The 12945-nt window shown below is 38.8% G+C and overlaps 1 protein-coding gene across 2 annotated transcripts in view; it reads left to right on the top strand.

The window, feature by feature from the left end:
* The window catches only part of ovol2 (ovo like zinc finger 2), a 31764-nt gene extending 19749 nt beyond the window's left edge, over positions 1–12015 (top strand). For both annotated transcript variants that reach the window (XM_012962887.3, NM_001004998.1), the window contains 1 exon segment: positions 10051–12015. In XM_012962887.3, coding sequence (XP_012818341.1) covers positions 10051–10367 — 317 coding nt within the window. In that variant the 3' untranslated portion in view covers positions 10368–12015.
* The last annotated feature ends 930 nt before the right edge of the window (positions 12016–12945 follow it).

Genomic DNA, 12945 nt, shown 5'->3' with positions numbered 1-12945 from the left:
CTATTTAACTGCTGATATTTACCTTTGGCAGGAGGTCCAGCATTTCCTCGCTCATATATTGTGGGTAATTAGGTGTTCTCATTTTAATCATAAATCGTTGCCTAAAAAGGCTGCCTGAATGTGGAAAAGGCAGTTCTCCTGTGGCCATTTCATACATTGTAGCCCCAAATGACCACCAATCCGCTCCTGCGTTATAGTCTTCGCTCGATAGAATCTTTAAAAAAAAATAATAAAAACAACTTCATTGGCTACTTATATTTGTGACTTTAGTTTGAAAACAAGGGTACATTGGCATTTTTCTCCATAGGATTGCTGTCAACTGCTTCTCATTACTGTCAATAGGAATCACACTGCTGCTTATGGTATAGCGAGGCAATTCTTGCCCATAACCTGGCATGGGTTTTTGCTCTAACACTGGAACACCTGAAATATGACAGGAAGATACTGGTCTCTCCTCCTTACCACATAACTTTTCCTCCATCTCAGTAATAGAATGTTAGGAAAGCTGTGTGACCACTGTGTCAGAAAGACTTTTGGTACCCATTAGGTTAGAAGGCATTTATTTTGCTCAGTAACAAGTGTTAGATAGCACAAGAATTCCCAGAAGGAATGGGGTGAGGCTAAACTCATCATTTGCTTCAGCTCTCTTAAAGGAACAGTAACACCAAAAAATGAAAGTGTTTTAAAGTAATTAAAATATCACGTACTGTTGCCCTGCAATGGTAAAACTCGGGTGTTTGCTTCAGGAACACTACTATAGTTTATATAAATACGTTGCTGTGTAGCCCCGGGGGCAGCCATTCAAGCTGGAAAAAAGGAGAAAAGGCACAGGTTACATAGCAAATAACAGATAAGACACCATTGTATTCTACAGGGTTTATCCGTTAGCTGCTATATAACCTGTGCCTTTTCTTCTTTTGAATGGCTGCCCCCACGGCTTCACAACAGGGTTTATATAAACTCTAGTAATGTTTCTGAAGCAAACACAAAACTTTTACCAGTGCAGGGCAGCAGTACATTATAGTTGAATTTCTTTAAAATATATACATTTTTTGGTGTTACTGTTCCTTTAATGCATTCCAAACTATTGACATAGGTTTAGGCACTTTGAACATCAAGTTTTAAACAGCCCAAGATGGCAGCACCAATGTGCCTTAAATTACCCCTAATAGAATTTAAAGGAACAGTAACACCAAAAAATGAAAGTGTATAAAAGTAACTCAAATAATGTGCTGCTGCCCTGCACTGGTAAAAGTTGTGTGTTTACTTTAGAAAGTCTACTATAATTTATATAAATAAGCTGCTATGTAGCCATGGAGGCAGCCATTCAAAGGAGAAAAGGCACAGGCACATAGTAGATAGCAGATAAAAAACTATTGTATTCTACAGAGCTTATCTGTTATCTGCTATGTAACCTGTGCCTTTTCTCCTTTTTTCCAGCTTGAATGGCTGCCCCCATGGCTACAAAGCAGCTTATTATATAAATTATAGTAGTGTTACTGTAGCAAACACACCAGTTTTACCAGTGCAGGGCAACAGTGTATTATATTTTTATAACTTTAAAGCTCTTTCATTTTTTAGTGTTACTGTTCCTTTAAGTATCTAAATGACCCGACATTGCATTGTGCCAGCACTTGTTAGATGATGGTTTCCCTTGGCAGTGGGATCATCTAAGATGCTAATGCTATTCTATAGATTTTTTTTATACAAACCTTTCATCCTTATGTATATATATATATATATATATATATATATATATATATATATATAATTACTAGGTATATATTGTAAATATTAAAAACAAATTATGTCACCTCTGGTGCCCGGTATCCAGGGGTTCCTGCTAAGCCGCTCGTCTTCTTCTTGCCAATGAGGCCAACTTCAGCAATGCCAAAGTCGCAGATCTTAATATGGCCATCTTTATCTATCAGTATGTTGTCCGGCTTCAGATCACTGTAGGCGGAATATTAGGAACAATTTGCAATCGTATAAATGTACATAGAGTTTTGGGAAGGAAGTTAAGGATTTTCTAAGACGTTAAAGGATGGTAAAGGGCTACTTTAGAGTGTCTTTATAATCACATATTCTTAAGGTCACTGTCTTAGTGGTGGCAGGTAATTTATTATGTATTGCTGAGGAATACAGGAGATTATTTGTGGGAACTCTTGTCAGCTATGTAAAGGAAATAGAAATATTGCGCAGGGCTTCTTTGGCTCTTTTGAAACTTTGCAATGAGCTAACAATTAACCACAAAAGAAGGTGGCAATCCAAAAGATCTTAACAGCTCTTGGTTATGGATCCCACAAGATGCTCTGTGCCACAGCAAGGAATTTAGAGTGTACCAGTGATGAACTCTGTCATAGAAACCTTTGGTTTCCTGGATCTGCCCTTAGGCCAATGGCGTATGGGGAAATATCATGCAGTATGAAAAGCTGCAACAAGCTTCCTAAAAACTCCAGATTAGTAGCTGCTACCTGCATCTGGCTAGAAAAAGACTTGAAACATTTTATTGCCCACTTTTTCATATGCAGGCAGGGAGGACAAAATGCTGAAAATAAATGTACATAGAATGATAATCATGCTAACCCTGCAGGTGCAACTGTAGTATTGTGCATATATGCAATACTGAGCAAATTTAAGTGCAATTGCATCAGTATTTGCCTGTGTTTTGTTATCTGCCAGTAAGTGAGAAATTTAGTGGGCAACAAAACCCACCGTGTGCCACTGCCCTTATAGATTTCTTTGAGGGCGTAATAGAACATTCTACACTTTAGCAATAAAACTTTATTATAGTTGACAGGTCGCTGCTTCTAATCCCGTCAGTATGACATAGGCCTTATATGTATAATTGAATGACTGTATGTGTATAACTGAATTACTATATTTAATAAACTGACATCTCAAAGCATGTTACAAGACAGATCTGCTCACAGTGAGTGGAATCATGATAACAGTGACTAGTTTAGTTTAAAGAACACATTAAAGGTATAACACAACATATTGAGATTTTACTGACCGATGAATGATTCCCTTGGAATGCAGGAACTGGAGGGCAACCACCATCTCCGCTGTGTAGAACCTTTCCAAAAAAGAAAATAATCATCATTCCTATATCTCATCAATTTCTCATCTCTCTTAATAACAGAAAAATGCACTAATTTGTGTATCCATTAGTGTATAGAGCACAAGGGCAAAAACTTATTTCACTTATTAAAGGGGCAGTGTATCCCCTTATTCAACATGACTGCAGGTTGTGCTTGTGGGGAACTTACTTTTTGTCTATTGTCTAACGAAAAGTTCTGTGGTTCTTATTATTTATTGAGCGGAACAGGGCAAACATGTTTGACCCTTGCAAGGAAGAAGTAAAACTTATCAACCCCCCTTTTTTACCCCAATATATATTGGTAACCCTATCTTAGCCCAAACTACATTTTCTGGCTAGTGATGGTCTCCTTTTCCCAGATGGAACCTTGTTATATGAAAGAGGAAGAGAGTGGGTGTTGTGCCACTACATCCCTCTGCTACAGTAATAAACATATAACAAAACAATTGATATGGTAGATATATAATGTTACATATATTCAAAGCAGAGTTTAACCCTCACACCACTATGGAGGCACTAGGTAGGTTTAAGATACACTTTTAGGTTGCCAGTTAGTGGTCCAGATCCCCTCCAACATAACATTTTAGGAAGTATATACTATGCCAAAATCCCTTGCCCTCAGGGAGCCCTATCTGTAGCTATAAATCCTTAGGTGGAGCACAAGGCTGCTCTTTCTAGCTATGTCTCATTATCTTACCTTCCTAGAAGATACTCCAGACAAAACTAGTCCATTATCTGAATAAACCTCATTCGTAGGGCCCCTTTTCCCTGGCTTTATTTAGAAGGGGGTTCCCTCTATGGCAGGACTCTTGTAAAATTGGGCCTTGTAAACACCAGGCTCCCTGACACACATCCTTCAGTATTAAAGTGGTCACTAATTCTATGGGCCAATAACAAAGTTTCCACTTAGGTAACTTAAATACATTACCAGGACCTAGCAACTTGGGGATTAAATACAGTATATAATATAGAGTGATCTCTTGGGGGAGAGCTAAAAGCTCTAAAAATATGAGCAAGTATTGCACCTGTTTTTGTACTTTACATTTACCCTGGAATTGTCATTTCTGCCTGATAATACTCACATGATGCTTGACATTGGTAGTTTTCCTTTGCAATCAATCATATCCCACATGGATTTCCCACTGCAGTACTCCAGGACAAAGAAGGCTTCCAGCTGGTAAGGACAGATTAGAGGAATATGAGACATGGGACACTACCACCCACAAATACAGCTGGCAATAAGATGAGATTCAAGGTACTTGCTTAATGATAAAACCATCCCAGATAACTTGGGATGTCTGCAGTGACCTCTTCCCCCCCACCACCCCGCTGAACCGCACCACACACGGCTCCAAATAAGATGCAGATCAGCACTGTGGTCTGGTGGCTGCCATCTATGGCTGCTTCATGGCATCTTCCCAGCTCTCTGACTGTGAACACTGAATGGCACCAGCTCTTTGCCATACACCACTTAGCTGGGAAAGCAGCCATAGAATGCATCAGCCAACCCTGCTGTGCTACTCTGAATTTTAGTAACAGTGTAAATAGGGCGGTATTAGGGTAATGTGTGGTACCTTTCAGGAGGTGGGTGGGAGACCTCTGCAGGAGGCTAAAGTTATATAAATAGGTTCATATATTTCAATGATAAATAATATCCCTGTAATACACACCATGAAGGCACCACTACTTTACACTAACGTGAATTTATTGACATTGACAAAGTAATTTTTTTGGTGAGTACTTAATGACAATAAGGTCTGGGAGTGCCAAGAACTAAATCTCAGACACACACATACAAAAGAAACATACATATACACATACAGTATGGTTACCTCTGTTTGCAAAACTGCATAAGAATGGCTTAAAAATGCACATCCTCTGCTGATCTTCAAAAAATAGGCCTCTTTAGTGATGGTATAGGTGTTGGTCTTTGCAGACTTCTTCTTCAAGACCTTTATTGCTACCAGCTGTTTATTTGGTCTAAAAGTAGCCAACATCACCTAATAAAAATAAGAGAAGACATTCAATATCACAGTGTCTCTTGTAGAGATTAAACAATTCCATATTTAATGACTTGGAATATATTTCGCTCACCTGGCCAAAGCCTCCTTGTCCCAGCTCTGAGTGGAACTTATAGTTGTTGATATCCAGAGGATCAGGTCTTTTGATGTCCAAACAGGATCTCTTCTGTATACTTCCACCTTGTTAGAGAAAAAAAATCCCATTAGTAGCTCAGTATCACATATAAACTGTACATACTAGTATATGTTATATGATATAGGTATATGATAGGTATTACTTACCCACTTATATTTATGGCAACTTGCAACCTTATTTTAAGCCCCAAGGGCCAATATACATTTGTGAGAGGCAAGATGCAAACAACAATTGTACTATAAAGCGCCACAGTTATTCTACTTTGCACCGTAACTCTCCTCATTTGTTCACAGAGCTCATAATAGAGTTGCGCTTCTCTATCTCTGTAAGGGTGAAGACACACGGAGCTACTAGTAGCAGCTCCTTTTTCACGGCTGCTAAACGCCAGAAAAAAAACCTGCCAATACTGAGAACTGACTCTGCAAATATGCTCTACATGACAAGTAGCTGTTACTAGTAGCGCCACGTGCCTTTACCCTAAGTGGATCTGCCTGTTTTTCTAAATGTTGCATTAAGAAGCAGTGGGATTTTAGCAGCACAAGGTATACAGTATATAGAAATTGGCAGTTAAACTTGCTGTTAGTTATTAGCAAATAAGGCAAAGGGTGAAGGGGGACATATAGGGAATAATAAGGTATATTCCCTGCCACACATAATAAAGATTCAGATAGGTAAAATGGCTCCTAATAACATTTACAATAAAGTCTTTAAATATGATAGAGACTTAGCAAAAGTGCTTAAAATTGCACCGAGCAATTTCCCATTAAGTTATAATGTACTGTATGTGTCAATTAAATTTATACAAAAAGTGCAGTGTAGTTTCCTTACCTTCTAAGGGGTCTTCTGGGCTCCTTGGTCTTTTATTCCTCTCTTCCTTTTGCTCCATGTTTCTTTTTTTACTGCTTTGTTGACTTTGCTTTTCTTTCTGTTCTTCTTCAGATTTTCTTGTAATGCTCCCATCCTCACTGGTCTTCTTCTCTGCTTGGATTTCCCTTACCTTCTGTTCTTCTTCATATCTTCTCCTATTAATGCTCCCATCCTTACTGGTATTCTTCTCTGCTTGCCTTACCCTTTCTTTCTGTTCTTCTGCAGATCTTCTCCTTTTAAATCTTCCATCCTCGCTGCTCTTCTTCTCTACCTGGATTTGTTTATCTTTCTGTTGTTCTTCAGATCTTCTCTCAATGCTCCCATCTTTATTGGTCTTCTCTGTTTGACTTGCCTTTTCTGTTTCTAACTGCCCCTCAAGTCTTCCCCTCTTATTTCTCACATCCTCACTTGTCGTCTTTTCATTTTCTTTGTGTTTCTCTTCACTCCTTTTTTTAATGCTCCTATTCTGAATTTTCTGTTCATTTCCGCAGCTTTTGTTATCATTTTCTGCTTCTCTCTTTTCTATCTCCTGACTCCTTTCCTTGCTCCAATCCTTGTTGGGTTTGTCTTCTGCAAAGCTTTTTGCTCTCTCTCCAGATGGACTCCGACTCCTTTTCTTACTCAAACTCATGATGGTATCTTCTACACTGTTTTTTATAAATTTTATTTACTCTCTCTCGCTATTTCTATAATATTAATACTCGCTGATCGAAAACACTCCCTCTCCTACTCCCTATCCAAACGGCAGTTGGTCTGAACCCAGCAAATGGCAGTTAAGCTATTGTGAGGCATGTGACCAGCAGGAGTGGCATGCAGGGCATCAGTGGCGTTACCATGGAGACATGCATGAACTAGAGAGCTGAAGACATACAAGCCTTTCTCCAATGCAGAAGAAAACTTTCTAAGAGCAAAAAGCTCAAGTTGCCCAACTTAAAGAATATAAAAAGACCAGTAACAATATGTGCCAGCAGAGTTGTAATCTATGAATGATTTTTATTTGTAGAATGCTAGGTTATAAAGACAATGCTAGTAATGGAATATGAATAGGAATGGAAGGAATAGGGGTGTGCCGATAATATATCACATCATACGCTTACACTTGTCTAACTGCGCAGTTTTTTAGATGCTACCTGTATTTATACTTCCTAATAGGGGTGCAGCAGGGGGTGTGATCTGGATCAAATGGAGCATGGTTTGGATTAGGTTGAATCGGGCATGGACTGGCCAGAACAGGGATGTGTCCAAAAATCCCCCTTGTACACTTAGAGGCACTTACTAACATGAATTAGTGCTCAGGTTATTTATGGGCTGACTCAGGATAGACACAATACAAACAGTATATATATATATATATATATATATATATATATATATATATATATATATAGTCCAAAGTAGATGCCGCACTCACAGGACTTAATGTGATCAAAAAGTATTTATTGATGAAAACACGTCAAACTAACGTTTTGGCCGTATCCACAGCCTTTCTCAAAGTGAACAGAAAAAGTTACAAACCCACTCTTAAACCCAGTTTGGCGCCAAACTGTAGTTCATGACGTCACTATGTGTCAAACCAATCACCAATCACCAGAAATTGGGTACATAAACAAACATATACCTATATTTATATACAAAATTCATGAATATAGCGTCAACATCAAGTAACAAGTCAAAGATCGAGGAAGAAAGAAGCAGGTGAGTGTAGACGTAACTCTGATCTGGGGGTTTCATGTGTGTCACGGCAGTAAACTTTGATCCACTGCGACCCCCTATCCTATGAGTGTTCCCCACTTAAGAAGGTAATCTCCTGCAATGGAGTACACGATTATAAATACAGCATTTCCACTTACAACAGAGTGGTAAGATCGTGAACCTTACTACACCTGGGCGAGTGGACTTGATATCCTTACTGAACACGAGTTAGTTAATGAACGGACTGACGGCGAGTGGGGCGGTCACCATGGTAACCCGGCTCAGAACTACAGTTCAGGTACGGTGCCGATCGGGGGAGACTTCCTTCTGATCCCCAACCCCTGTGTGCATAGCGCTCTGATGCTACTACCTACTACGAACCCCTTGGTATGAAGTGATCGCAAGTGTGGGCACATGAAGGGGATAGATATCGCGATGTGGTAACCATGCCAACGCGCTTTACAGTGTACGGTATTTTCAGCGGTTTATATACTCCTTCCTGCCCTAAGAGTAGTTCCTTGTGCTAAAGATATCAGCTACATGGAATTTACTCTTGCAACTCCCATTTTACTATAACTTGATCCTTAAAGGAACAGTAACACCAAAAAAAGAAAGTGTATAAAAGTAACTAAAATATAATGTGCTGCTGCCCTGCACTGGTAAAAGTTGTGTGTTTCCTTCAGAAAGTCTACTATAATTTATATAAATAAGCTGCTATGTAGCCATGGGGGCAGCCATTCCAAGGAGAAAAGGCACAGGCACATAGCAGATAACAGATAAAACACTATTGTATTCTACAGAACTTATCTGTTATCTGCTATGTAACCTGTGCCTTTTCTCCTTTTTTCCAGCTTGAATGGCTGCCCCCGTGGCTACACAGCAGCTTATTATATAAATTATAGTAGTGTTACTGTAGCAAACACACCAGTTTTACCAGTGCAGGGCAACAGTGCATTATATTTTTATTACTTTAAAGCTCTTTCATTTTTTGGAGTTACTGTTCCTTTAACCATACCCAATGCCCACAGTGTGTGAGTTATAGTTCAACAGTATGGGACAGCCTTCTGCACCGAAAAATAATTTCTCTACACTCACCTGCTTCTTTCTTCCTCGATCTTTGACTTGTTACTTGATGTTGACGCTATATTCATGAATTTTGTATATAAATATAGGTATATGTTTGTTTATGTACCCAATTTCTGGTGATTGGTGATTGGTTTGACACATAGTGACGTCATGAACTACAGTTTGGCGCCAAACTGGGTTTAAGAGTGGGTTTGTAACTTTTTCTGTTCACTTTGAGAAAGGCTGTGGATACGGCCGAAACGTTAGTTTGACGTGTTTTCATCAATAAATACTTTTTGATCACATTAAGTCCTGTGAGTGCGGCATCTACTTTGGACTGTACTATCTTTACTATACTGCACCCAGGCATACTTGGACTTGGTTAAACGTGAGTGCCTACTTGTTTGCATATTCTATATATATATATATATATATATATATATATATATATATATATAATCAGTGTTGGGCTCCCACCCCAGGCACCCTGCAGGTGCCCCTGCCGGCCACATCCCCGAATTCCTCCCCCAAGGGCCCCCCTAACCCCCCGCAGGGTCCCCCACCCGACATCCTCTTCTGAGCGCGCGTAAATTTAATGCATCAGGGGAGGAACGGGCAGGCGCGCCAACAAGGGTTGGGCCTGGGCCGCCGGGGCCCACCGGAATTTTTCCCGGTGTCCTGACAGCCCAGTCCGACCCTGGTTATAATCAGTGCTTAATGATGTAATTTCTGTCTCAAACTTGTGTATTATAATAAATAATGTTGCTCCTGTTGTAAAATATGAGGATATTAAAAGTCACCTTGGAGTTCCTTGACCTGTATAAACACTCTCCATGTGCCTTTATATGGTTATGGAACTCCTTTGTAACTTATAATATGCATATATTTTACAGTGTGGGTACATTATTCTCTATATAACTTGTGTCATAAGGCTATAGTAATAGTATGTAATGATTTAATACCAACGGTTTATATCCTTTATTTCTGGTCTCTTATGAAAGTTTCAGAGAGATCTAATGTGATAAAGTTGGAGTGCTGCAATAACCACTTATTTGTTTTACATGAATAAATACAAAAGATCCCTGAGGTATATGAAACTGCTTTATCAGTTTAGAAGGTTCAACATGGAATGATGTTTTTTTTTGTTTGTGTTTTTTATTTTCTAGGCATCCGCCCTTACAAATGTGAGATCTGCAACAAGGCATTTACTCAGAGGTGTTCCCTGGAATCTCACCTTAAGAAAATCCACGGGGTTCAGCAGGGTTACGCTTACAAACAACGCAGGGATAAGCTCTTTGTCTGTGAGGATTGTGGCTACACTGGACCCTCCCAAGAGGACTTGTACCTACATGTTTATGATAGCCACCCAGGAAGTGCTTTCCTCAAGAAAACCACCAAAAAACTGGCAGCCATTTTACAAACCAAAATCACATCTGTTCTTCAGATAAAGTCCACAGCACAAGAAGAGGTGGAGGCAGAGTGAGAAGACAAACGGCGCTTAGACAGATGTTTACAGAGTTTATGAACTTCCCATTTTTTATTGCCTATTTTATTGCTTTTTTTAAAGTGGGGAGATTTCTAAATTATACAATGAACTCACTGTGGTTGGATATCTTTTTTTACATTATGACAAATGATTGGGCCAAAAAATTTATTCAAGTATACATTTTTAGAATATGATTATCTTGTGAATGTGTTATGAACTGTACAATTGTATAGCAGTGTAAATAAATATATTAGCCCTTAAATTGAAGTATAATGCTAGTAGGTGCCTTTCTCAATAATACTGAGTAGATTTCTTATTTCACATGGGTTACAGTTTGAATTTTGTGATAAAATGATTGCTGTGTTTTCCCTGCCATCCTCTTGATACATTTAATCCAGTTCACACACATCTGCTTATTTGTGGGAGGTGAGAGCATTATGTGGCAATGCAGTGCATCCCTGTGGCAGTCGTAATGCCATCAGACAGACAGAAGGACCTGCAGCACCACATTATTTCAGTCAGATCAAGAATAATTTCCCCTTTTATTCCTATGGATATAAATTGATTCCCACTTGCAGCGGGAGACCAAACACTGAAGTGCGTGTGGCCTTATACAGGTGGAATAGGCATTTTGTGGTGCATCTGGTACATAGTGCTCACCGCTTATTTCAGTGGAGATAATGATATGGCATTTCTGGCAATAAAGTCTGCTCCATCCATATTATAACATCCCAATATTCCTACATTCATGTGCTTATGGGTGAATATATGTTTTTATAACATATTTATATTGTGTGTAACTGACTCACTGGTTAATGCATATTTTTGTTCATGGAAAATATATCAAAATATTACACACCTGCCATTTCTTATGGGAACATTTTATATTTTATCTATAACTTCCTTTCCGTATGATGTAAATTCTAAAAAGAACACTTACAAAAGAATGTCCTATAGATGCTACTGGCGGAATGAAATATGTATCTTGCAATAATAATAATATCAGAAAGCGCCTTTGTGTTTACTTGTACATCTAGCCAGTGGCGAAAGTTTTGGGGCCCTGCCCCCGCAGTTTTTATTTCCAGGACCCCAACCAAACACCCCCGCACCTGGCTGAAATCATGGGCGGCACCCACGACGCACAAAAATTTGCGGGTGACCCCTGTGGCCGTGGGGTCTGTTGTGTCTGTAGTTGTGCTACTGCATGTAGTGGTGGGACAGACGCAAGTAATCACCTGTTTATTCAGTGGGTTGACAGCTCATTAATATGCATGGTATTAAACTGGGAATTAATTACTGCAACAAACATTCATGCTATGTCACACATGAGGTTTTCGCCTCCAACTAAAAACGCAGATACATTATGTAGCATTGTGTATTCAGTCACAGAGAAAATCTCACAAATGACATTAGCCTGAACGTGGCTTTGGCAGCAGGTAAGAATGAAATAATAATACTAAGATACTGGAACCAAATGCAAAACTGTGGTAGATCCCTTTTGATCTGCATGTGCCTTAAAAGCAATTTTTGTAAAAAATGAATAATTTTTACTTTCATATAAAATGTTTTTTTAACAAGATGACTACATTGTTGTGTATATAGAGAGAATGGGTGCTGGTGCCTTTTAATAAACAAAAAAAACAAAGTTTGTGTTGGTATTTTGTGGAATTGTGGGCTATACTGTGTCATAAAGAACACCGGTGACTTTGTCTCATGGTTTTGTAAGGCTGTGTGTACCATCATATCTAGGTTTTGGTTACACGTTATTACTTTTTGTTGCATTGACTGTAAACTATAATGATTAAAGGGGTTGTTCACCTTTAACCCTTTAAGTGCCAGCAGAATTTGACATTTCAGTTCCCCTCAGTGCCAGAAGTTTTGTAAACATTCTGTGCTCTCTCAATTTAGGGGCTTTTACTGGGGGCAGGGTTAAGTTTAGGTAGGCAAACTATATATTGTTAACCTGAGCTTTCCAAATCTGAGTTTTTGTGTATTTCCACTTCTGGAACAAGATTAAGAGCTTGAAATAAAAAAAAAAAGAAAAAATGCTATTTTTCATGCTATAGGGATTTATACCAGAAACATATTTTATTTTATGGACAAAAATTCAACTGATTTGGAAAGCCTCATGTCTCCCGAACGTGCCAGTACCTGATATGTAGAGTTTTATTGAGATTTCTGACTTCTATAGATCAAAAACTCCCAGCAGTAAATTACTAAATTTTCAAAGCATTACAGCAGAATACGGCATACTTTACATTCCAAAGCCAAAAATCCTGGAACATTAGGTTTACCCCAGGAAATCATATATTTTTGAAAAGTACACATTCTGATGAATCCGAAATGGGTAACTATGTCTTCCAACTCCTAAGTACCAAACGGCAATGCTTTACTGAATTTAGAAGTTTCTATAAAAAATTATGAAAATTCTAAAAAATCACCTCATATCTCCCACATAAAATGGGAAAATACATCCTAAGTATGAAAGCCAAGGGTCCACTGAACAGTTTGATGCCCATTGTGCATAGGATCACCAATGTATCTGGCATTTAGAGACCCCAAAAGAAAGTAACTA

The sequence above is a fragment of the Xenopus tropicalis genome, chromosome 5 (genome assembly GCF_000004195.4).
Source record: "Xenopus tropicalis strain Nigerian chromosome 5, UCB_Xtro_10.0, whole genome shotgun sequence".
Taxonomy (NCBI): Eukaryota; Metazoa; Chordata; class Amphibia; order Anura; family Pipidae; genus Xenopus; species Xenopus tropicalis.
This window is presented reverse-complemented; position numbering and strand designations above follow the sequence as displayed.